The sequence below is a fragment of the Oryzias melastigma genome, linkage group LG23 (assembly GCF_002922805.2).
Source record: "Oryzias melastigma strain HK-1 linkage group LG23, ASM292280v2, whole genome shotgun sequence".
In the NCBI taxonomy this organism is placed as follows: domain Eukaryota; kingdom Metazoa; phylum Chordata; class Actinopteri; order Beloniformes; family Adrianichthyidae; genus Oryzias; species Oryzias melastigma.
This window is the reverse complement of record NC_050534.1, coordinates 16,788,178-16,815,090: the sequence shown is the minus strand read 5'-3', so window position 1 is coordinate 16,815,090 and position 26,913 is coordinate 16,788,178. Positions and strand designations below refer to the sequence as shown.

The window sequence follows — 26,913 nt, the reverse complement described above, 5'->3', positions numbered from 1 at the left end:
TAGCCCGTTTGAAAAAGGGCGTGTATGATCGGGGTGGCTTTTGACCAATTTACGTGATTATTTATGGTGTTTTAGGCCGATACGAGTGTATATATATTTTTAACACAATCTGGGTCTGACGGACGCCGTCGAGGATGGGGTGCACGCTAAGTACCGAGGATAAGGCGGCGGTGGAGCGCAGCAAAATGATCGACAGGAATCTGCGGGACGACGGGGAGAAGGCGGCCAGGGAGGTCAAGCTGCTGCTGCTCGGTAAGACGGACGGCTCTCCCACCAACTTCTCCGTCTTTCAGACCCCAAAATAGTTCCAAAAGTGTTCGGAAAGGGGGGTGACCTGTTGTCAAAAACCTCTTCAGAGTTAGTTTCCGTTATATTTTTTTTTTAGGAGCTAGCTTAATGTCACTGGAGAAGTTTCCGTTTTTGCTAGCTTCAGTGAAATTCACCCAAAGCTTCTGCAAAATACCACTTCAGTTTTATATCCAATTCCCTTCTTTATTTTTAGTAGACTTAGTTCTAATGTCTTTTTTTTGCCATCTTTTTTCTTCTTCCTATGTTGCTTTTTTATTCTAGCCTATTTGTATTGAGCAAACCCCTTTTAACAAAGCCATTTCCTCTCATTTACAGTGTGAAAATGGACCCATGGCTCATTAGGGACTCAGGCCTAACTTCTAGTGACAGAAACTCAATCCCTCCAATCATCATAACTCACCCCAAACCTCAATTCCTCATGTTTTTTGGCTTCAAATTCCCTAAACTATCTATATTTACACGCTCAACCTCGGCTTTTGTGTCAAAATATAGGAACAAATGATTGAAATGATCACGAAAACGCATCCAGGAAGTGTTCTGAAGCCACTGGAACGTTTAAAGCAGATGATCAGTGTTTGACTAAAGCAGCTCAGCTGTCAGATCACACGCTGATGTTAGCGATAGCTGCCTCATGACCCTTTCATTACTCTCAGCAGTTGCCAATTTTGACAGGCCTTTGTGTATTCAGGTGCTTTCCAAACCCCATGGTTTTAGTCTCGCTCCAGAATACAGTTATTTTTGTGTCCTGATGTTCCAAATCTGACCTAATGGGACTTGTATGGTGGCCTGGTGGGGCCCAAACATGTCATAAAAAATAGAGGTGTGTTGTTTGTTTTTATTATTGGGGTTATGAAAATTAGCTTTTAAGACCTACGCCAATTAAAATTGTGTTTTTTTTCTAATGATGGGGGACGTATAAAAAGAAAATTAAAGTTAAAATTGCATTTTGGTGATTCAAGAACAGATGAAAAAAATGCTGTTTTAAAACGCTTGTGGTCCATTCCGATGCTTCCTCTTGTACATCTATGTTTTCTTCGTTTAAGCTAACATCTGACTCCAAACTGTACACTTCCTAATTTCTTGCTATTTTTGTTGCCCCGCTAATGCTAGGTTCGGGTTGTAAGGGGCTGTAAGCTAGCAGGAGAGTGTAAACAAAGGGATCATGGGAAATAAAGGTTGCTTATAAATCAGAGGCTCTGCAGAAACTGTCCTAGAATACGACACAAGTTTTTTGATTTTGGCTAAAAATGGCATAATCATATGTAAAAGATCACTGGGAATGCTTTTACAATAGATCTAGAGATAATTGGTGTGGGACTTTAAAGTCATTTATTGGTTTTTAGAGTTCAAGTACTGAGAAATGCCACAAAAAGTAAAGAAATGCGTGTTTCTATGCGTCATTTCTTTGCAGTACAAATGTTCTTTGGCGCTAAATTGAACTGTATAAGAACCTTTACTAACCCTTGTGCTATCCTAGGCATGCTTACATTAATTGTAGGGTCATCTTCACTGGTGTCCACCTTTGTCATGGGAGGGATCACACATCAATATATGGGTCGGGTTATCTGAACCCGCACAAGGGTTAAAATGGAGTCATGTTTGTGACATGCATGTAGGATGAGCTGGAAAGTCAAACACAGGATATCTTCTTGTGCTGGCCCATCGTTTATTGACAATAAATGATAGCTTTAAAAAGATGTTGCAATAAATAGACGCTGATTTATTTTAAAATGGTCCAAATAACGCTGGAGCAACTTTTGGAACATACATGGTACTGTACTATGATGTACATTATCCAATCTCATGTCATGTTTGACTTTGGAGCTTAGTGCATTGGGACTGATAGCGTTGTTGGCATTCTGTAGACCTTTCCCCTACATGTTTTCCTGCTCACGCCAATGTCATAGTGCTTTTAAAATACTATGCTGTTGTGTGGATCATTTTATTAAATCCTGAAATGTTCATCCACTGTTGTTGCCTACTTTTTGTGTCCATAAAAATAGTACCATACTGTATTTCACTGCCAGATGAACCTTGTTTACCCATCATCATCACATTGGTGAGGTGAATAATAGCTCTTAAACGCTGGGCCGTCTGAATAGTTTTTTGAATAAACATTGCGGCTAATATTGGAAAATATGCGCTTAGTGGGAAATAGTTGGACCCTAGTTGCTTTTATTGCCGTTGATTTGTGTTTTGAGGTTCTGGTGCTGGTATGTCGTCTGTATGTAGAGTCAGCAGGCGGGGTTGGACTGATCTGGATTGGGTTGGTGTGATGGGACAACTTCATGCTGATGTTTGACTGCAGTTTTTGGAGGAGACCAAAGGCTAACTCAGCTGGAGTGAAGCTGAATACTACAGCATTTAGGAGCTTTAGGGTGGTTTCTACAGGTCTGCTGGTTTGTTCAGTATTATAAGGTACCGGCTGTTTATTTTTTTTCCACACATCACTAAGGTTTCTACTTGTTGTATGGCTAAACTGTTAAAATGTTTTATTTTAAGCTTTTAAAATCAGATTCATTTAGCATGTATAAAAGGGAGAATACTATTTTTGTGAAATTTGTAGTTTATGTGTTAGTTACCCTGACAGTTCATCTTAGGTTGTTGGTAAAGATGGGAAATTAATCAATTTTATCGACTGATTCAATTTTTTTTTGTTTATAGTCCTAATAAAAAGGAAATATTGATGCTACGAAGATTCCAATTTTATATTACTTTATTTTCTATTATGTCCCAACAATGTTAAGTCGCCACGCTAAATCTGAAAGAATTAATAAAGTTTTAATAAATGGATTTTTGAGCTTCTCTACTATTTTTCTTGTGCGTTTTGTTGAGAAATCCCAAGTTTGACTTCCAGGAGTCGCTCAAGTTTAGCTTCAAACCACACAGACTCCTTATTGTCCTGTTTTAATGTGTTTTTCCATCATCAGATTGGTCTCATTTTATCTGTTAGGCCTATTTATACGACTGATCGGACCAGTGATGATGTTTTCTTTTGTTTTGTACTTAACAGCTTTCTAGAATTCAGGGAACAAACACTTTTATCAGAAGGAAGCTAGTCCTTGCTATCATGGCTATTGTGTTTCATTTTTGAATTTAGACTTATCATCCGTAATGGTTTATCTCTTTGAATTTTTGTTTGTCTGCTTATCACTTTCTGTGTCAAATGTCAATTTTTCGGTCAAACTGTTTGTGACTAACTAAAATCACAGAAGTGAATATTTATGTTTGGAGACTCACTAAGGTGCTTCCATTCATTGGTTAGAGTTATAGTTTATTTTGATTCCAGTACAGCTGTTTTTATATAGATTGTTACTAATTATTATAATAATCTATACGATCTTAAAGGCAGAAAGTTGCAGGAAAGTCGGATTTCTCAAACAATAAAAGGTCAGCAGTTAGAAGAAAAAAGCTTTTATTTTGTTGAGTTCTCATCTTTTTTTCCCATCTGTTGCCTTTCTGATTGTTAAATCTGTGTTTTTGATATTAGAATTGTAAAAGGATGATCTTAGTTTATTAATTTTAGCACGTCAAAGGGGAATTACAGACATTTATGGTGAAACCAGGTGAACCCGCACCAGAAATGTACAGATCTCATCCAATCAGAGAGCTTTCACTGTACATTAGTACCAGGGATACTAAACCCTCAAGCACCAGACATTCTTCAGAATGTGTAACATGCAATGAAAGTGTCTTCTAATAAATAGTTAGAGTAAATATTCTACTATTTGTTTTAGCTGACAGAGGGATGGAAACCTACTCTAAAGCCTTGTTTCCACTGAGTGGTACGGTCCAGTCCAGTCTAGAATGGTCCAGGCAATTCGGGCGTTTTCCTCTCAAAGTTGGACTGTTGAGGTGAAACCGACAACAGCAACAACAATGGAGCAGCTCATTTCTTCTGCTTGGCTTTTGGTACTTTGCGGCAAAGAGGAATACAGCTGCTTTCTATTGTCGTAATGACCTTCTGCCAATCAAAGGGTTTCAAGAGTAGGTCCACGATAACCGGTCTGTTCCATTTTGCTATGTACCTACAACCAACGGGAGACCAAAAATGATGCAGTTTATAATGGAAACACTCAAAATACCAGACTGGACCACCGTACTGTCCTGCCCAGTCGACACAATTGTATAAACTAAGATTCCTCACTCTTCAGTCAGATTGTATGATTTTGTATGAGGGGACTTTTTTTGTTTAAATGGGAGTCGCCCCTATGTTTTTGTTTGTTTCCCACAATGCAGTTGTTCTCGATAGTGTGCCCAAGCCCTATACAGACTGTGCCTAGTTTTTTGGCATCTGTACTTTTTTGACTTGTTATGTTTATTTTTAAATGCTGGGTGGTTCCATGAACTCCTCTGTGCTGCATTCTAACAGTCAAGATCTCCCATTGTTTATATCCTTCATTCACCACCCCAAACATCCCAGTCACAGAGACAGAACCCAAACAGAGGAGGAGGAAGTTAGGATGCTTCCAGGTCATTGACTGTATAATCACTGGACAGTGCAACCCCTCCACCCTTGTGTTTAAATAAGGAGATACGTGCGGGCTCCAAGAAGCCAAAACCCCAAAGACTTCGATTGAGAAATAGACAATTATTACTCATTCTATTTGCCAGAATAACAATTCTTGCTCTGATATATTTTCCTAAACATTTCATGATATTTTTTTCTTTTTCGAAAGTTATTCAGATTATAAACTGACCAATCAGGTGCTTCAGTAAAACGTGGTGCCTGCGAATACTCCAGCTTTGTCACAATCATTCACTCTGAATATTGTTGTCAGGGTGAGCGTCTTGATGAAGGACACGCTGACTGTTATGTCTGAGCATTGACCTATCATCTAAACACAGTGGCACCACAACCCATTCATCTCCTGTTTTTATTAGGCCTATATAACATCTGTGACTCGCGCCATGCATTCACTGTCTTTGAAAGGTTCAGAGCTCCCTCAACAGGCCAAACTTTCCCAGTGAAGATGAAGATAATGTGCACCTCAAAAGTCAACTGTTTTTCTCTTCCTCCAGCTGGCAGCTTCATTTCAACCATTTACTTGTATGTGTCCTTGGGCGAGGCACCTATGCCTTCATTTCCCCTCAGCCTGGTAGTCGTATGATTTGTTGGTGTATAAAAACCTCTTCACAGGTTGAGGAGGACACCCTGTACCATTGCTGAATGTTGCATTAACAGAATAGCTTGTCACATAATAGCAATACGTTGATATCGTGGCAATTTCAGCCAAATATCTTTGCCGTCATCTGTTTTCTAGTCGACAAAAACATCCCAGCATCCTGTGTATAAATATTTATGGGTGATTATTATGGTATGTCAGCATTTTCTTTTCCTGGATATTCATAGCGCTAAACAAAAAATGTGTCAAAATCTTGTTTTGTCACTTCTAAAGAAAATTATTGAGTTGTTTAACCTTTTAACCCCTGAAGTGCTAGTTCCACAGTTGGTGTTTTAAACTACAGTAACTGTTAACACAATTAACTAAATTACAACTGATTCTGAAACTGATAAAAGCAACTTTGTGCTAATAAGCAAAACACTTAGCTTACATAAATTAAAGCTGCTTTTTGTTGCTCAGGACTTAACTGTTGTAAGAAGTAGGACTGCCTCGATTAGTCGGGACTAAGTCAATTAGTCTGGGTCAGTAGTGATGTTATGGGACATATCAGGTACCATAACAACACGGCAACAGAGCTTGAAAGTGGGAAACAAAAAATAAAAACAAAAAAAATCCAGAGCTTGTGTTTCATGCCGGCACTACGGTGATGCAAGAACACCTGAAGAGGAAGCACGATGTGACTGAGTATGATAATGCTAAAGAGGGATCATCGTCTCGCTAAACTAAGCTAACATTGTAGGTAAACAGAGAGCAAAATCATTAGCTAAACGATTTTTGTGCATCCCTGAAACCTCAACGCCATCAGAGCAAAATGTCTCTATATAGCTTAAAAACTTCAAATTTAAAGCTTATGATGGTGTGTGTTTTATATCCAGTTTGTGCACGATCCGATAGAAAAATTAATCTGCCATTAGTTGACTATTAAAATAATTGTTTGTGGCAGTCCTAGTAAAAAGTTGCATATCTTTTCTCCGTGTCAGAATTTGTTGGAATTACGTTAATTGCGTAAAAGGTTGAAGAATTAAAATAGAACATGCTTTTTTTTTTTTTTACGCGGTACAAAATAGCTTCTCTCTGTATCAGAATAAGCCGGTTACAGTTTTTTGCGTAAAAACGTCATTACTGTAAAGTGTTGCACATTTGGCCCGAGTATCACCAATAATTCCCAGAATTGATTCAATTCACGATTAAATCGCAATTTAAAAAAAAAAAAAAATTTCATTTATTTTCTATTCAATTTAGATTTTTGTACATCGTTTTACACATTAGATGTCGTATTAATAGAAAAATACTAAGGTCATCTTTAATAAACGTAAATACATTTTGAGATTTATATTGATCAAAGAAGCAGCTCCCCGACCTGATACAAGTCACACACATTAACATTTATTTTTGAAATTATCGCATCACATTAATGCCACAATAACATAATTTGTCAAAACCTGCTGTTTTGACAAATTATGTCTCAACAAATATCTCAACCCAGAAAATGATCTTTTTTTTTTTTTTGTGGTGGGGAAGGAAATGGATAAAGATCGATCTCAAGTTTTATGGATCAATTATTTTTTTACTGAACTCGGATTAATTCAGATCAATTGATTATGCAGACCCAAACCTATTGCACATAAGTGCAAAGCTGCTTTTCGTTGCGTCAGAATCAGTCAGAACTATGTTATTTTTCACGCTCTTTGAATTGCTGTTACTCTTCAATCGATTATGCAGTTAAAGGAATTCCAATGGATTCTGACGTGGGAAAAAAAATGGCCTTGCGCAACACTTTACATTAGCAAAGCTAGCTAGTGCTTCTCTCAACATGTAAATAAGATAGTTTAAGTAAAATATTGCATACCGGCACAAAGCAGATTTTCTCATCGTCAGAATTTGTAGTAATTACATCAGTTGAAGAGTTATGGTAGTTCAAAGAACGTCAACACTGAAGCTAAAGCTCCGGGGTTAAAGGGTTAATGATTTTCTGTTCTAGAAAGTGAAAAAATGTTTACTGTGACACATCTGGATGCTTAAAACTAATGGAACGTTTTTGTCAAGGTTGTAACTAGCTTGTCCAAATGTCTCTGAGCTTACATAAATTCCAGAGTCCTTCTTATGCAAGTCACTTTGTGTAAATTCCTATCAACTATTTGCATGGAGAAGCCAGCCATGTGTACATCAGAGGCTGCAGTCTCCTTGTAAACAAAACCATAGGTTGAAACTTTTCCATTATTCCCTCAGGAGGCGAGCCTAGCCGAGTGTTGACATGCACACACGGAATGTGGGTTACCAGGCACAAAGTGTGAGGCCTGTGTCAGCACCAGGCAAACACATGACAGCAGGCTCATAATCAGAGCTGTGGTTAGAATAGTTATAATGGTCAGGCGCTACAAGGTCAACAGAAATCTCCAATGTTGTTATGAAGGGCTCGACAAACGTCGGGCCGTTAGACCTGCTGCTCGTTCAGCGTTGTGCTGCAGGAACATGTAGCGGGATGTCTGGGCTGATTGAGCAAGAATGAAGGCATTTTCTCTTGAAAGGTAAACACATTCCTGCTTCGGTGAGGGCCAGACGGGGCTTGCTGATTGAAACTAAGCAAGTTAGCTCAAGTTTCTTTTATGCTCATGAAAGCAGGAAAATGAGTTCCCATGGAGCGTTTACGTGACGCAAACCACCACGTCTTTTGGGGCAGCCGTGGAGCGGTTGACCTCTGATGGGACGATTGCCCGCCGATATGTCGAAGTATCCTTGGGCAAGACGGTAAACCCCACTTTGCCCCTGGTGTTCAACAGTGGAGCTGCCATCAGTCTGTGAATGGGACTGTGACTGTAAGCACTTGGAGCCTTCGAGGAAGGTACAAAAACGTTCCAGTTTAGTGACTAAAGGAAGCCATGGGTTGGGACGTTCAGAGTATGCTGTGCTGCTATTCGCTGTTTATGTTTAGTAGTTAGGTAACCCTCCACACTCTTCAGGTTACAACCTTAAATGGCGTGTAAATGGGCAGGTATACCACGAGAACAGTAAAAGGAGGCTGTAAGACGAGCCTATGCTAATGAACGAAAGCATTAAAAATGTAAAAGCTCGGCTGTAGTGAAGCAGAAGATCTCATGGTTGTTTACCTTGGAGATGAACAACAATTGGAAATGTATTTTTGGTCAAAATCCATTGCGTGGTTATTAATTAAATAACACCCTCATGGCAGAGATGATAAAAGTCACTAAGGCTGAGGTTTTGGAGCTCCTAAAGGGACATCAAAGTAAAAAAAAAAGTGAAGTTAAAAAAAGCAAACTCATACATACACACACACACACCCCCACACACACACACACACACACACACACATATATATATATATATATATATTTATATTTTAATTAAAGTAAAAAAAATCTGTTTACCAACTTACAGAGCCCCTAAAGTTTCTGGTTTCTAACTGCTGCACACTGGATAGTAACTGAAAAAGATTTTTTTTCCTAAAAAATCGAAGTTAAACATTTTTTTTTTCTCTAAAATTTAAGTTACATTTTTTTTTCTTTTTTACTATCATGTGCACACCAGAAAGTAACTGAAAAGTAAAAAAAAAAAAAAAGTGAGTGAAAAAAAAACACACTCTTTTTTCCTAAAAATGTAATTAAAAGAATGGTTTTTGGTTACTAACTGGTGTGCACCGTATAGTTACTGGTGTGCACTGGATAGTAACTGAAAAGCATTTTTTTTTCTAAAAATGTAAGTAAACAAACGTTTTTTTTTCTAAAAATTGAAGAAATATTTTTTTTGTAAAAATCAAAGTACATTTTTTGTGCACCAGTAAGAAACCAGATTTTTTTTTAACTTACATTTTTGGGAAAAAATATTATTTTTTATCACTTCAAAGACCCTGTAGGGGCTCCATATTTGAGGACTAAACGATAAAAAAAGATGTCTGCTATGTTCGTACTCGAGCTGTTCGCCCACAAACAAAACAAAAGTCAAAGTAGGGTCACCCAAACTAGGGAGGGTCTTTTTATCACCTACTTTAATAATGACGTTTTGTCCTATTTCCATGCTAAATAATCTTCCAAGTACGTTGTTGCCACTGATGAACTGTTTGGTATTACTACACAGTCCATGGTATTTGTGGTTAGAGTTTTCCAGGCTTGATTAGCAGGATCAATGATAAAAAGCAGCTCCTAAGCGGCTGAGGGGTTGAAACAGGGATAACAGAGGGGCTAAACTGCTCACAAAGCTTTATCGTCATTAGAACGGGTCAGGCCCGCTCCAGAGAGTGTGAGAAACGATCTCTGAGCTGTCAATTTCTACGTTTGGGCAGATCGATCCCTGTGATTAACCGCTTCCCCCTGGTGGGCTTAAAACACCAGCTCAGCCACTCCTGGAATCTGCCATGAGTGACTCATGCTTTAAACCCACCCAGAGGGAAAAAAGAAAAAAAAACAGAGCGTGAATGAGAGGAAACCATAAAGAAGGGGGGGAAAAAATCATTGGAGGAAATGGAGAGAATGTAGAAGGGAAGAACAAAATGTTCTGTGGAGGAAAACTGAGGGGAAGGGGTCGATGGTGCACCGCTAATGTGCCATCGCTAATGTGGTTTGCACATCATGCCAAACTCTAGAGGCCCGGCTCCTTGGATTGCTCATCCAAAAGTGGTCCAGGAATACCTCTTCCCGCCCAGAAATCTATCACGGACCCCTCTGACCCCGAAGCCAACAAGAATGAGGAGAATTTCTCAAACTATTTAAAGGAAGGCCAAAGCGTGGAGGTCTGTTTCTACAATCAAGTGTCTTTACAGCGTCTTCATGCAGCATTCCACCCTTTACTCTGAGTCGGGGGGTGTGGAAAGATGTGTTGCAGCAGGTCAATAAAACCCGCTCTGTTCTTTTGTGGAAAACTGGGAGGAATAAAGGCTGCGGCGCTCGAAGATTCCCTAAAATAGTTTGAACCACAAGAAACGGGAACCAGCTGTGGCCACGAATATGGGATCCTTGGAAATTTTGGGGGGTGGGTGGGTGGGTGGGTATCATAGCTGCGGGTGTGTAACGTGACTCTGCTCAAGGAACTGTGCCTCAGGTCTGTGGTTCAGCGTTGCTCTGGAAGGGGGGAGGAGTCAAAATCAGTGAGAGTAGAGTACAGGTTTGACAGCAGCCCCGCCCTTCGTAAATCACTACCAAGCTGGTCACTTTACCAGAGGGCTGCGACCTTCAACGCTAGAAGAATCGGCTTCTGACAGAACAAAAGTCAACGTAAAGTCTTTCTTCGCCATTTAGAAAAAATACATTTTGTTTTTGGAGCCATTAGTCGTTTATTAATAAATATTGTATAATATTTACAATAATTAAATGATGATAGTGTTACAATTTGCTGAATTTTGCAACCAACTTCTTTCATAAACAAAAAATACATTAAATTCAAGCCAAACAGGACATTTTCTATCATCATTATCATTAGCTTTAGGTAACTGTTGTCCTTTTTTTTCTTTTAGGCCGAATCCGAATTCTTCCCCCCACCCCTATGGTGTCTCCCTTCCCCTATGTGTAGCCCTCCAAATGAAGAATAGTATCTTTAAATCCGGACATTAATAACCCTCGAGGATGTCATCAATAGTTGCTGTCCATCTACGTTAGCCTGTAGCTGTCAGCACTGGAAAAATACATATCGGTTTTATAACTTTAAAAAGTCATTACGTAACGTTTAATGGTAAACATCTTTGCTTTGGTGAAGAAATGCATTTCTTCTCCACGGCACAGTGCAACGCAGAACACAACGGGTAGTCAGCCCCATGTCCCCTTAATAAAAAAAATCAAGTTGGGACAACACTACTAGTTCAAATGCCCCTACAATTGGAGGGGTAAGGGAACAATCTCGATTCGGCCTTACTACTGAATATAAACATGATGACTTATATTGACTGTATCTGAAAACTGGACAGAGTGACATCACTCATAGAAAATGCCTTACTTTTAGCTCCTACTAAATGAAGTCAATTCAGTCACCTTTTTTTATCCACACAAACGCTGCCATATTGGAGCCAGATGTCGACTGTAAGCAGTGATTGGTCCGAGTCAATCTGAGTCAATATTTCTATGGCAACCACTCTAGCCAGTCAGGAGTGAACTTGTTAGAAGTCAAGGAATGGTTAATCCGGAATATATAATAACTGAGTAATAGTTGTTTATTTCTCTTGAGAAGTCTGTGGGATTTTGGCTTCCTGGAGCCAGCGGGCACTTCCTGTTTGGAACACCCAGGGGGAGGGCCCACTTATTCCAGTTCTCATGTACAGTCAATGTGTGGAATCCAATTTTTAAAAATGTATGCACTTTAAGAATAGCAACTAAACACTGTTGTGCAGCAGAAGCTCTGAATATGTGATTTAAGCTCTTTCTGATAATAAAAACTGAAAATAAATTAAACTTTTTAAGTTATTTTGCTCCATAATCTGACGTGTTAAAAATCTAAACATAAACGTCAGAACTGAAAACAAATAAACCAAAGTTACAAACCCAATATTTATTCAAATTGTTGGCATTTTTCTTTGGTAGAGCCGCAATAGATAAAGGATAGTGACTCTGGAGCCTTAAGATTTCAGACTCCTGTACTATACTGACACAACATTGATGAAATTGAGCTGTTTTTGACTTTTTGAAATGTAAACATTTTGATATAGTCAAGAGAAGTCATAAAAACTGTCAGAGTGGAATTTTTACTGCAATTAAGGAATTATTATTACTTATTTTCCATGTGTAATAGAGATGTTTAGAAATGTTTTGAGTTCTAATGGCGTCTTTTTATCAAATGAAACAACTTTAACACAAAAAGGGTCTTAATCACTGTCTGATGTATCAAACAGCTTAATTGTTGTCTTCTAAGATGCAGACGTAGATGAGCTCAAGATCAGCATTCATCATTATTTTTATTTATTCGTTTGTGCTTTTTTAAGCTGTGGGTTTGTCGCCTGACCAAATGGATTTCCATATGAGAGGATCTGCGTCAATATGCAAAGAGTGTGGCGTTGTAAAACAAATATTAGAACAAACGGCTCCGGGGCGTGTCAAAAAGGACAGGAGTGTCGGATCACCCGCCGCGCCGTGCGTCCTCTGTCCATCTGAACGCCCTGCTGGGATGCACTGACCCCCGCAGATTCGTCAGCGCCCCCCTGCAGGCCCCACTGATGTCTGAGTGATGACATGTCATTAAAATAGCGCGTCCTCAGGTGGAATTATCAGTGTTGTCATTGCCGAGGTGATGGTGTGGGAGTAGGGGATCTGTTTTTATATCTTAGATCCAATGAATCGTCAGTTTTTGTTTTATAAAGATGTAACCGAGTTTCCTCGCTGCTCTTTCAAAAACCCAACAAGAAGCGGCTTGTGTTCAGGGGACACGCTGTCATATGTTTTCTGCTGCTACGCCCACAGGGGATGTGGAAGTAGATTCACGGTGGATGGTTTTATTGTGCGAGAGCACACCAACCCGTCTGTGACGGTGTCACGAGGTGGCAAAAGCGGTCGGCGTTACAGTAGCTTTTCACTTCTGGAACCTCAGGGAGAACTTGTGGTCCCTTCACCCTGAGAAAGTGGGGAAAGGAGGTGAAGCCAGACCCTCACCACCAGCCAGATCAAAAGCTGCTGTTTATTTGAGCTGATGTCCGATGAACTTTTGACAGTATCGCCGATGCTTTCATAAAGAAAATTCCCCTTCAAGTGCCTCATTACAGAGGACTCTGACACAGCGGAGGAAGGAGATGGCAGCAGGTGCACATAATAAACACAAAGCCTCTTCAGGTGGAGATGACCTGAACGGTTGCCATGACACCGGGACTCGACTGATACGACTTTCTAAATTCCGTTTATGGCCTTTCCATCTCCTCCTCTCCTTCAAAGCGTTTTCAGAGTAGAACCGCTGTGACGTTTCACAGCCCCGTCAATAACGGTGCATTTAAATGTTTTCCCACAAACAGCATGGAGGGCCTCGGCTGAGGGTGATCAACATGTAGTAGCAGTGAAACTAAGCCAGGCTTTGAGCTTTTGAGGCTTTTTTTCTGTTGGAATTGGTTTATTTCAAGAAATCAAAACAAACTAAAGAAGACAGACATTTTTGTATACATAGATACATCAGACTTAAAGTAAATGGTCATGAATTAATTGAAACATAAAAAATGTAAAAAGTATATATGGAAATACACACAGATGCTGTATAGTGGTGCAGAGGTAGAGCGGTCGACCGTTAGATCACAGATTCAATTCCGCCCTGGACGTCCACGTGTCAAAGTGTTCTTTGGAGAAGACAACCTGGTTATAGGTTGGCACCCTTTTTCAGCCAGGGACCCGCCATTTGTGTGTGAATGTGATGGGACTATAGCTGTAAAGCGCTTTGTGCCTTAAGTCTCGTTTCCACCGAGCAGTACAGTATGGTAAGGAGTGGTACAGTCCAGTCCAGTTAATTCTGCCGAGTGTTTCCACTCAGTAAAGCCTCGCTTCCTCTCAGTGGTTTGTTTTCACGGTGCATGCGTGGTGTAGACTGCTAGTGTGTCATTGCACTGTTGTAAATGTGGAGGTTATCCAGCAGCTCGTCTTTTTATTGCTTTACTTCTGGTACATCGTGTAGAACAGGAATTTAACATTGTTTGAAAGAAGATTGTGGGGGCGAGATTGAATCGGCATAAGCCCAAATGCTTACAAATGTTGAAAACGTTAGCTTAAATGAGTGCTGTAGTGGTGCTTTCTAATGTCATCATCACTTTCCGCCAGTCAACGAGTGGCAACAACAGTTCCGCCCCAACTTTTCAATGGATGTACAACCGATGGGGCCCCCAAAAGGTACAGTTTGGTACTGTTTAATGGGTCAATTTTACAATGGAAATGATCAAAATACAGTACTGGACCGTATCGGACCGCTTTAGAGCACCCTAACCTTAACCCAGTACTGGTTCACGTTCGATACCACGTCTGGTACCGCATCTGGTACCGGTTCAGGTTTAGTACCGCATCTGGTCAAGTGTCGGTTTAGGGTTAGGGTACCTGAACTGGGTTTGGTTTGTGGCTCCGAGGTTGGGGACCCCCGATTTAATGGAAACGGCAACGATGAGTTGGGGACACCCAAAACGTCAAAAATTGACGTAGAGGGGTCCTTATCCAAACGTCAATATTTGACGACCTGAGAGTGAGAATGTGTTGAAATAAGAATGCACAAATTACCACTCATGGTCTTGCAGTTTTTCAGGTTTTTTTTTTTTGACATTGTGTTCTGCATCCTGACTGGCTGTTAACTATAGTCAATCGATCACCTCCATACCGTGTTTTGCTGTATGCGTTCAATTTACCACAATTACATCAATCTTTGGTTATTGTTAGATTTATGGTTTTCTTCTATAATTCTGAACTTATTTTCCACAAAGGTTTGAACTTTAGTTTAAACAAGAAAGAAAAGTGTGAAACTATTCACGTCTGTCTGAGAAAAGTGTATAAAGTGTGCAGAGAGATTTACATCCTTAAAACATCGATAATAATGTTTTTTAAAAAGGTATTCAAAAGGTGTTTACATGTACACGTACACACGTGTACATACCTAACTTTTTTTGTTACTATGATCTGGTTCTTAACTTGACTATAAGAAGCTGAAGCTAATGCAGACGCCCCCTTTGTGTTCTGCACTGACCTCCTGTCACATTCTGTGATCAGCCTCCATGTTTTTCTTGTAGAACCCTTAAAAATAATCAAATCCAGGGTTTATTCTGTTAGCATAAAGACTCCACCTCTGTAAACCTGCTGATCAAAGATGCTGCCGTCTCTCATCAACGCTCCGTCCTTCTCTTCCAGGTGCCGGAGAATCAGGAAAAAGCACAATCGTCAAGCAGATGAAGTAAGTTCCTGCTCCTGACTGAATGAAAGAAACCCTCTTTGTGTGTCTTTTTTTTTTCTTTGTGTGTCTCGATGTTCCCGCCGACAGCCGATCAGATCCAGAGAAATGTCACAACACGTTACTTCTGAGAAGGCTTCTCTGTCTCCACAACACGAACAAAATTATCAAACGCTTTCAAAGCCTTTCTCTTGGATCGGGGGACAAACGGGTCACATTTGTGATGGATCCAAAGGCTAAACATGAAACTCACAACCTTCTGTTTGCACCGCATTTATCTGTTCAGTTCTCAGAGTCAGCAGCAGAGTATTTTCTAGGTATCAAAGTCATATGTTTTGCTCCCTTTAAGAACTAAACATCTAAACTTTGAAAAAAGAGCAAATCAGAAACGGTGATTTATCACATTTTTGTTCTTTGTTGACACGACAAATTCGTTTTTTTTGCCTTTTTTAGTATATTTTTTTAATTAACAAAAAATAAAACCAGTCAAATGGCTTTTAAGACTTATACATACTTATACAAGCAGAATATAGATATTTTTTTAAATAAATTTGAAATTTTGTGTAAAGTAAAGTCAAATAGAAAAATATTTTAAAATATTTTTAAGTTAGACTATTGTGTAATAAAATATATGTATATTTGTGTTTAGAAGAAAAAGCAAAGATTGATTTCTGCTGCCCTTTGACTCGTGTTGTAGGTAAGACTGAGGCTTATATAACAAGGATTCTGAGCAGCCCTGTTAATACAATGATTACTTTATAAAGTTAAACCATTTACTAAAAAAGAACTTAATTTAATACTCCTAAAGGATTTATCAAATTAATGCAAATTTTGTGAATTTACTAAAAAAAAATCCCACTAAAAGTGACTTTAGGTCCTCGGTAGTAGCTTTGTTTATCAAGTATGACTTCAAAGTAAAAGCTTCAGCACTTCTGGTGCTATAAGGTTTTTTTTTCTTTTTAAAATTCATTTCCTTTAACTTATGTTTTCAAATTAAACTGTAATTTAAAAAGGGATGGTGTAAAATCCCCTTTTTTTGATTCTGGATCTTAAACTGGTTTCTTTTGATTTCCAAAAGTCAACAGCAAATCTACTCAGAAACTGATTGTGAAGCCAAAAAACTAAATGAGTTATGAAACAAAAATAAATAAAAGAAAATGTCTGGTGTCTGTAGCAGACTGTCAGCAAATATCCGAAAAAGCAAAAGATTTAATTAGAAATCGAGACTGTTATCCGTCAAACAAACAGCAGATGAAAGCGTCAGAAAAAGCCACATTTGGAAACAGTTTTCATGTTTATTCCTTGAGAATGGTTTGGTAAACTGACGTCTCACAAAACAGAAGACGGGCAGCTCGCCTCACCATGAGACTCCCACAGCTGACGCTTTTCCCAGTCTCTGTAAGGACACAAACCCCAGCTCTGCGGCGTGGACCAAGGTCGCTTTCAGCAGCACTTCAGGCCTTGAACTGAACTTTTCTGTGTTCAGAGTAGGAACGCGGGTGACCTGGCCTGCACTGAGATCAATGATTTACAAGGAAAACAGATAAATAATGGAATATTGGCAAAACCAATCAACAAAAGTGTCATTTTTTCCTGAAAAAGTTAAAGTTTTCCGATTTAAGGCTTTTAATTTTAATTTTTTGATTTTAAAATTGGTATTCAAAAAACCAAAGAATTTCCTTTTTTTAATCAACACAAAATAGAATTTTTAATTTAATCTAGGAGAAATTGTTTTGGACACAGTGTATCAATAGGTCATGCAGACGGCCTAAACAAAATATTATGGTCGTGAACCATTTGGTAGACCCATAGATAGATTATGTACAGTTGTTTTTCTACCGCGGATGATAGTTCATAGCAAACTCTTATACAACACACTCAGCAAAGAGGTGAAGTTGGTGAGATGCAGATGTGTCTTTTTGTTTGCATCGTTTGTACATAAAAAGACAAAGAAGGTAGAAACAAAAAGAGAAACTGCCGTCCGCTTTGATATCAATTATTTACTTCTTGATTGATTTTATACCTTTTAACCAACATAATCTTGTTCATTCCTGTGGTTTTCAAATGATATTGCATTTGCTCAATCAATTTTTGATACGAATCTGTTTTCTATTTACCTTACCAATACTGCAGTTACTCCCACTGCGTATACGTATCTAATATCTTTTACGCCCTTTCTAAAGACCCACTCCAATGGAAATTCTATTTTGCTGTTTTTAACATGTTTTTCTGATGATGGAGGACATATATAAAGAAAATTAAGGTTCAAATTGCATTACTGAGTATTTCTTTTTTTTAATTTTGAATCAGAAATAGGGCTGGGAACCTCAGGGTAACTCACGATATGATTCACGATACATGGCTTACAATACCGATAGTATCACCATATGACAAAATATTTCAATAATCGATCATCTCTGGTAATTGATAATCTCTGAGACTTCAACTTTTTTTGAACTGGTGTAACTTTTTAACTGTTTACGCAATTAACTCCAACTGATTCTAAAGCAAAGAAAAGCAGTCATGTGTTGATGTGCAACACTTTACAGTGGTGCAGTGCTTACGCAATCAGCGTAAATCAGCAGATCTTTCCGCAACTCTTTTCTTTACTAACGAAAAACTACTGTTCTCTGCTGATTCACGTCGATCACGTAAACGGTCAGAGTGTGCGACATCACCGGTGTTAAAGCCTTAAAGCTCCAACAGCACAGGTGGGCAAACTTTAGGACTTAGGACAAAAACGTTATAAAATTCGACAGAAGGGCCCAGGGAGTTATATTGCTAGAGATGCTACGCTACCCTGTTACCATGACCCAAGATACGTACAGACTGACGCCATATTGGAAAGGTCTGTAAACAATGGATAATGGCTTAGCAAATACAGGGAAAAGACCATAAATGCTTAATTTTGGTTATTTTTAATGCTAATTGCACCAAAGGGTTGATGTCCTTTAGAGAAAAAAACGCAAATTTAGAGAAAGTCTTCACTCGTGTTGGAATGATCAGAAAACTATGCAACAAATCTTCCAACAAACCACATGAATGCAGTCACTTTCTGCATCAATAGACACATGTTAATTTATTTATGTACCATCTATTACACAACAGAATTACAGGGAGAAAAAAACCATGAAGGATTATCGATATCATTTATTCCAGTTTTATCCAGATTAGCCCCCGTCCTACAGGAATGCTTCTCCATCTTCAGATGAAGCTTTGTACCAGGACTCATTCTGGGGTTGGTGGCGTTTGTTTCCTCTGCAGGATCATCCATGAAGCCGGATACTCAGAAGAAGAGTGTAAGCAGTACAAAGCCGTGGTCTACAGCAACACCATCCAGTCCATCATAGCCATCATCAGAGCCATGGGCCGCCTGCAGATCGATTTCTGCGACTCAACCAGACCTGTGAGTGACTACTGACAGAGATCCGCTGATAATGACTCACAGGAAGTCGTTGCTGTTAAAGGACCGAGCACTTCAGATTTATCAGTGATTTTACGTGTTTTACTCATTTCTACCTCTGCACCCATTAATGTAGTCGGTTGAAATCTTGGTTTCTGGCGCTGCAAGCTGGCATTTCAACTCGCCGGCACATCGACGTTAATCACAACGATGGCTTTGATGACTGATTCATGACGCGCTCCTCTCTCAGGACGATGCACGGCAGCTGTTTATCCTGGCGGGCACGGCGGAGGAAGGCTCCATGTCAACCGAGCTGGCCGGTATCATCAAGCGGCTCTGGAACGACACCGGAGTTCAGCAGTGCTTCAGCCGCTCGCGCGAGTATCAGCTCAACGACTCCGCCGCATAGTGAGTCACACACACAGAAAACCACGAACACGCGCTCGTGAGTCGCCTCCAGAGAGGACTCCACGGCTGGACTTTCACACCGGCCGTGTTTGCTTCTCCAGCCGAGCTGAGAGAGGTTTTGGCTGTTTATTCTTTGACCTCACACTTCAGCGCAGCAGTGGTTGCCACATGCTCCCAAAGTAAAGAGAGAAAAAAAATCCCTTTAACTGAACTGCTGACTTGTTTTTCTTCACCACTAGGAACCTGAAACACATTGTGCAAGAGCCTGTGGCTCTGAAAGCGATTATCTCATCACAAGGCAGCTCCTGTTGTTTGAGGGAGAGAACAGCCTGGCTGTGCTGCTGCAGAACAAACACAGTGCAGGTCAAACGGGGGGGGGCCTGTGGACATTTTCACTAGTTCCTCTAAACCCACTCACGCAGCTGCTTTAGACGAAACGGGAAGCTCTTTCGCTTAAAGCTGAACTCTTTGGGGTTTTTAGTCATTTGCAAAACTCCCGATCCACATTTCCCGTCCAGTTAGAAAAGCAGAGTCGGCGGTGGGTGCAGGCCGGACAGATGGCCTCACACGTCCGGAGTTTCCCAATTCATTTGGAAGGTGGGGGGGGCCTGAGCCATCCCAGGGAAACCACCCACCACCGAGAAATCAGGGTTCCCCTCATGGGGTCAAAGCAGGATCAAAGACCAGATTGAGGATTTGAGGAAAAAAACAGATTTCAAAACTCAAGCATACACATTGGTAACTTTAGACATTCAAATTGGAAAAACTAATGTTTGTTTATTGTTTTAATTCGGACTTTTCGTTTTTGGAGTTTTGACTAATTTTACGTGGGGTTGGGGCTCTGAGCCCGTCGGAGACGACGTCATTTCACCTCCTCACCGTACCAAATTTTGTGAGAGAATTATCTCACTTTCATTCACCACACCAGAAGAGGCGTTACAGGACGTTATTCTGGAGCGGATATGACATCATCATAACCTCCAGAACAGTGTCTGCCTCCGCCTGCGTATCCCCTCCTCTGATGTGGTGTTGAAGTGATGGGGCTGTAGTGTTCAAAGTAATGTAGTGTTATGATGCTGTTTTGGAGCGGAAATGACATCATCAGAGCGCCTGTCACCGGATGTCAATCCTGTCCTGGTAGCTAACGGGCTCAAAGCCCCACCCCCACATTAAATTAAGGTCTACTCAGAAAACGAAAATCTGAATGGAAACTGTAAATAGAGAACTGAAAGCAAATAGCCAGAGAGAAACGAAAAAACAAGAGAAAAACAACAACAACAACAGTTCTTAAAATGAAACACTTTTTTTGCTTTTAGTTTTTTTATTTCGATTTACCTGATTTTCTCTTATTTTAAATATATATATTTTTTGTCAAGCATTTATTTCAAGTTTAGGTGCACTTTCAAGTTTGAAAACTGCTTTTACATTTTCTTTATTTGTATTATTTGGTAACGAATTTAGGTTTATGATTTTTTTATTCAAGTTTTCAGTGTTTTATTGTATTAATGCTGTAAAGCATCTACACTATAGTGTTTTTGTTTTTCTTTATTTTCTTTTTTCCTCCGTACACTTTTTAGATATCACCACCTCTTAAGCTCCTTAATCTATTCACTTTTTTTCATTTTTATTATCCATGTTTATTCAATTTTATAGGCTAATTTGAAGTTTAGCTAATATTTTTTTATCATGCTAGCTGTTTTTGCTAAATTACACACGTTTCCAGTTTCAATAGGCTAATCTGGAATTTAGCTAAGTTAGCATGATGCTAGCTGTTTTTGGAAATGAGACATTTCCCGTTTTTAGGCTACTTGGGAATTTTGCTTATATTTCACCATTATGCTCATTGTTTTTTCCTAAATTAGACCTGTTTCCAGTTTTATAGGCTAATTTGGAGTTTAGCTACTTAAGCGTCATGCTAGCTGTTTTTGTAAATTAGACATTTTTCCAGTTTTTAGGCTAATTAGGAGTTTTGCAAATATTTTACCATTATACTAGTCGTTTTTGTTAAATTTGATCTGTTTCCAGTTTTATAGGCTAATTTAGTATATAGCTACTCTAGCATTATGCTAGTTGTTTTATGCTAAAATAGACAAGTTTTTCCAGTTTTATAGGCTAATATCGCAGTTTTGTTACTTTAGCATTATGCTATCTGTTTTTGTAACTTAAACATTTTTTCAGTTTTTTAAGCTAATTTGGAGTTTAGCAAATATTTTAGCATTTTGTTTGCTGTTTTTGCTGAATTAGACATTTTTCTAGTTTATAGGCTGTTTGGGAGTTTAGCTATTTTAGCTAATGCTAGCTGTTTTGACTAAATTAGACATATTTTTTAGTTTTAGTGGCTAGTGGAGTTTAGATATTTTAGCATTATGCTAACTTAGATATTTTTCAAAATTTTTAAGGCTAAATTGGCAGTTAGCTAATATTCTAGCAAGTTTTGAGTTTCAGTATTTTTAGCGATCATCTTCAGCTGCCACATTCAGCTTACAGCATTCGTAATTGCATTATCGCAGGTAATGCTATCTCGTTTAAAATAATAATTCTTCCAAATTACTTTTTTTTTTTTTTTAAGTTTTCATTATTTTTTTTTACATTCTTTCACTTTAAGCTGGTCCTGATTTGAGCCCTCCTTGAAGAAGGGCGACCCGGAGCTGAAATAAGAGCTCTTCCGTTCCCCAAATGTTTAGGTTTCATCGTCCTCTGTTGTGTGTGAATGATACACACCTGTTTCTCACCCCCTCCCCGTGTGTCCTTTTCTCAGCTATTTGAACGATCTGGACAGGATATCCCAGGCAAACTACATCCCGACCCAGCAGGACGTCCTGAGGACCCGAGTCAAAACAACAGGCATTGTGGAGACTCACTTCACCTTCAAAGACCTGCACTTCAAGTGAGACCTTCTCCACTCTAGCAAGAGGCTGAGCCTCATTACCTCTCCTTCCTGCTGCTTACTCATTTAGACCGTAGAAACGTCCTTTGAAGAAGCCCCCAGCTGTAGACTGTGACACCCCCCCCTCCGCCAGCAGCAGCTGTGACTCACAAACAGGAAGTGGGGGCAGTAGGCTGGATGACATCATCCCTCCACTCTTTAAAGCTTGTTCTGTCATCGATGTTACAACCATCAACTAACTAGCTGCTAAAATTAACTCAAGCTATGGCTGAATTCCTTCACCACTCTATAATAACTAACATGCTACTGCACTGGATTTTAATGCAATTTGGACACATGCTCACTACTTTATTTTTTTCTTTTATTTTGCTGAAGTAAAAACTTAATAAATATTAAAACTCTACAAGGAGTAAAGTGTAATCTAATGATAAAAACCTGAATAATTTATAAAAATAGAATTACATACATTTTTACTAAGGAAATCCAATCCAATATTCACCAGTCAAGCCAGCATCAATGCACATTAACTTTTCGCAGAGACTTCTGGGAAAAATCCAGACCACTGGATTTTGAAATTGTAGATTCAGAAAACCTGAAAAATCGCCTTAACGGTGAGGGAATTTGGACACAGCCCAACTATTCCAGGAATTAGACTAGTCCCATCTTAAAAGAGGTGACAGAGCGCTGTGTTTACAGATTTTTCTTATGTTTCCTATAAAGGAAAATGATTTCCAGGTGTAACTGTGATTGTTGCTGCTGTTAGCTTCCCTAAAATCAATACGTTTGTTTCCGAGAATTATTCAGGCTGTAGAAACAAAAGCGTTTCATCAAACAAACTGAAAGTGAACCGTTGTTTTTCTGTCTAACAGGTTTACTCACAGGTGTTGTTCTGTAAACGGCTGCAATTTGTTTGATTGATGGATTCCATTAAGATATTGATTCATTTCTTCTTAAAAACTGCTCTGTTTGGAAAACAACTGATGACTTCATCTGAACACAGAAAAACCAAGAACATTTTTTCTAAGCTTTTGTTTGTTCATTCTGGATTGCATCAATTAACAGCAGCCAAAAAATGAAAATAAATAATTAGACAGAAAATTATCTTAATAAAAAAATGCAGTCAGTTCTCCAAGATTACTGACATTTTTTTGTATTCATACTTAAAAAACTGACAGTAAAAATGTTTTTTCATAAGAGAAAAAAACTGGAGAGGAAAATCAATTTATGGTTTTGATTAGTCATTTTATTCTCCAACCAAAGATTAATTTAATTAGTGGCGAAGACTTGGAACTCTCTTCATGTCCTTTAAGACTTCTGAGATTAGATGAAATGTTAAATTGAAGGAATTTTAATGTCATTTGGTTTCCTTTCGCTTGTATTTTGTGGAGACAAAGCATTACATGCAGCTTTAACGCACACTTCTGCATGAATCTCCTTCAGCTGCACATCTCAGCTTACCAAACCTCCGTGCTTTAAGTGTGTCACAACCCAATCATGAATTGTCACGTGTGAGGATGTTAAAAACTGGCTAATCGAGCTGAGACATGAAGCTAGCATGGGGATTGTTGCATAAGTGATGCGTTGAGTACGGTTAAACAGGCCGATTCTGAGGAACAGGCTGATTATCTTCTTCCCAGAATGTTCGATGTTGGCGGTCAGCGCTCTGAGAGGAAGAAGTGGATCCATTGCTTTGAGGGAGTCACTGCCATCATCTTCTGCGTGGCCCTAAGCGACTACGACCTGGTGCTGGCCGAGGATGAAGAGATGGTGAGGGGTGGAGCACGGTTGACCTGATCACGGTTGTTCTGCTGTCTTCAACGTCTCTGTGATCCCCTTTTCCCCCTCAGAACCGAATGCACGAGAGCATGAAACTGTTCGACAGCATCTGCAACAACAAGTGGTTCACAGACACCTCCATCATCCTCTTCCTCAACAAGAAAGATCTGTTCGAGGAGAAGATCAGGAGGAGTCCTCTGAGCATCTGCTACCCAGAATACGCCGGTAAAATCACATTAATGCCCCAAACTGAGCTCAGAATCCCAATTACATTTCAACAAGTTTTAGAAATGTTTATAAAAAATCATGTAAACTTCTCTTGGGGCACTGCAGAAGTTTGACTAAATAAACCCCTTTTACTTCAAACCCCTTTAACACCAGAGCTATCAAGAGGATACTCGCACGCCCTTAGACCTGACACAATACTTTGACCCTTTACGCAATTATCACAATTGTGTAAAAGGTGCTGCTTTTCTTTGCGTCAGAATCAGTGGGTTTACGTTCGGAGCGTAAACACTTTACGACCATAATGCAACAGCACGCCACAGAAATTAAGAACATGCGGCTTGTTTTTGATGTGATGCAACAATACGTGGCGTTTTTTAATCAGTTGGTTTACGTTTTTTTAATTTAATTAAAATACATTTTTAATCGGTTTACATTATCAGTGCATAGAGCTGTTCTCTGTCAGAATCAGCTGGTTTACGTAAATTAGGCTAAAACTTTACTACTGTAAGGTGTTGCGTATCTATGCAAAGCTGCTGTTCTCCACGTTTTTATCAGTTGGTTTATGTTTTTTTAATCGTTTTATAATATCAGTGGATAGAGCTTTTCTCTGCGTCAGAATCAGCTGGTTTACATAAATTAAGTGTAAATCAATGTAGAGCTGCTTTGCTCCACTTCAGATTCAATATTTTTACGTTAACTGCGTAAAGTTTACTGCTGTAAAGTGATGCATTTCAGTGCAAAGTTGCTTTTCTCCTCATCAAAATCAGATGGTTTACATTAATTGTGGAAAAACTTTAGTAGTTTAAGGTGCAAATTGGTGCAGGAAAGCTTTTCTTCATTGGGATCAGCTGGTTTGTGTTTATTTGATCAAGTGTTGCATATCAGTGCAAAGCTGCTTTTTTCCACGTTAGTATCAGTTGGTTTACGTTAATTGCAGAAGCACTTTAGTAATTTAAGGTGCAAATTGGTGTAAGAAGGCTTTTCTCTGCATCAGTATCAGATGGTTTGTGTTAATTTCATAAACACTTTTCCCCTCTAAAGTGTTGCATATCAGTGCAAAGCTGCTTTTCTCCGCGTTAGTATCAGCTGGTTTAAGGTAATTGTTTGGTTGATGTTATCGGTGCAAGGGGCTTTTTCTCTGAAGTGGTTTATGAATAAACACTTAAGAACTTTAAAGTGTTGCATATTGGTTCAAAGCTGCTTTTCTCAACTTTAGAACCTGTTGGATTTGCGTTAATTACATAAACAGTTAGAGTTACGGTATTTAAAATGAAGTCAACATTGGAGTTAATGTTTAAAGGCTAGCGCTAGATTTTTTTTTTTTTATCTTTGTGATAAAGATGAGAAAAAAACCAAGTAAAATTGGTATATCCACACTTTTTGTTTGTATAATTCACCCCGTTTTATCCAATAAAATAGACTTTTGTTCCGTAGTTTTCCTAATTCTAACTGAACTACTTTACTTTATGATGTGTCCATATCAAATCCAGAATCTGAACCTTTATCTTCTGCTCTCGGTCATGGCCATATGTTATGGCAAAACCTGTAATGTATTTTTCCGTCCCCTGTTTTCCTCCTGACCCGTTCCTTTTCTCCTCCTCTCCAGGTTCCAACACGTACGAGGAAGCGGCAGCCTACATCCAGTGTCAGTTTGAAGACCTGAACAAGCGGAAGGACACCAAGGAGATCTACACCCACTTCACCTGCGCCACAGACACCAAGAACGTGCAGTTCGTCTTTGACGCCGTCACCGACGTCATCATCAAGAACAACCTGAAAGACTGTGGGCTTTTCTGAGGATGAGGTGAAGACGACTTTCTTTCTTGGTGAGAAACGGCAAACAAATAATTATGTCACCTAAATCCGTCCAACGAGACCTCTAGATTGATTCTGTCCATCTTGTCTTTAGGCAACTTGTGAGCATCTTTGGAGGGGAGAGGAGGATCGTGATGGACCAGTGCTGTACTATACGCCACTTTTAACAGCTTTATTTATGTTTTTGTCTCAGAACTATGAACTAGCGTTACTACATTTGTGTAGGATGTTTGTATCACGTAAAAAAATCACCGCAAACGTTTTTCTTTTGTTTTTTTTAGTCTAATTTTGTTTGTTCTTGAGGAAGACCCCATGTTTTCTGCTGTTTCTCGTGCCGCTGTTTCTGGAATAAGGAACTTTGTTATTGGTGGAAAAGCTCCTTCTTTTTTTCCCTGCTCTTCAACAACCACTTGGGAAGAGAAAAGGTGTTTGGGGAGGGGTCCGGGGTTGCGAGTCCTGGTTTGTTGGTACCTGTGCCTTGGCATGCATCTTTACTGCGGTCGTTCGTCCCGATGCTTGTTCTGTTGCCTGCTGAAGTGTTCTAGACATAAAGAGGTAAACTGTTTTCATACGCCGGCGTCTCTTCTATCCCACATGTGCATGTCACTGAGCTATCAGGAGGACCTACTTGTAGCCTCCACGAACCCCCCTGACGCACCACGACAATGGAGGCCCACAGTACAGTACTGAGATTTACTCCCTCCAGGCTGCTTTTTAAACTGTAAACAAGTCATTCAGAAAGTCAACAAGGAGACTAACCTGATTTTTTTTTTTTTTCACATTTTACTGTACATTTGAACACATTCAGAGGAGATGATGGAGGTTTTGGCGTGTAAGGAGAGAAAAATGGAGCTGCAGACGGATTTCTGTAAAGTTGAAAGGATCTAAGCTTCTTATTTGATAAACAAACGACCAGCCTAAAGATTCATTTATCTTGTTTCTGCAAAAAAAAAAAAAAAAAAAAACCTGGTCTTCAGATTGTTGCTACTTTGAGCGATGTTACAAAAGGTTCTGTCGGTGTAAAGAAACTGCCACAAACTGTCCATGTATGTGTACTTTCTCCATGGAAGGAGAATCTTTGTAGACTCATCTCCCTTATTTTGCTAATAAAAAACATTTACAAAGTG

General features: G+C 39.3%; 1 protein-coding gene across 2 annotated transcripts; it reads left to right on the top strand.

Annotated features, from left to right (window-relative positions):
- gnai1 (guanine nucleotide binding protein (G protein), alpha inhibiting activity polypeptide 1) lies at nucleotides 1-26,913 on the top strand. Of its 2 annotated transcripts, none has more exons than XM_024291402.1 (9): nucleotides 1-252; nucleotides 15,230-15,272; nucleotides 18,534-18,675; nucleotides 18,923-19,080; nucleotides 21,839-21,967; nucleotides 23,605-23,734; nucleotides 23,815-23,968; nucleotides 25,578-25,775; nucleotides 25,881-26,913. In XM_024291402.1, exons 1-8 carry the CDS (start codon nucleotides 135-137, stop codon nucleotides 25,766-25,768), a joined length of 1,065 nt encoding a protein of 354 aa, XP_024147170.1. In that variant the 5' UTR covers nucleotides 1-134; the 3' UTR covers nucleotides 25,769-25,775; nucleotides 25,881-26,913. The 2 variants fall into 2 exon arrangements, with proteins under 2 accessions (XP_024147170.1, XP_024147162.1); XM_024291394.1 differs by having other exon boundaries at nucleotides 25,578-25,797.

Bases quoted from the DNA above. Each gene is read 5' to 3' on its own strand.
- gnai1 (XM_024291402.1), top strand. From the start codon at position 135: ATGGGGTGCACGCTAAGTACCGAGGATAAGGCGGCGGTGGAGCGCAGC. The intron at 21,968-23,604 runs GTGAGACCTTCT...TCTTCTTCCCAG, and splicing joins TTCAAAGACCTGCACTTCAA to AATGTTCGATGTTGGCGGTC. The intron at 23,969-25,577 runs GTAAAATCACAT...CCTCCTCTCCAG, and splicing joins CTGCTACCCAGAATACGCCG to GTTCCAACACGTACGAGGAA.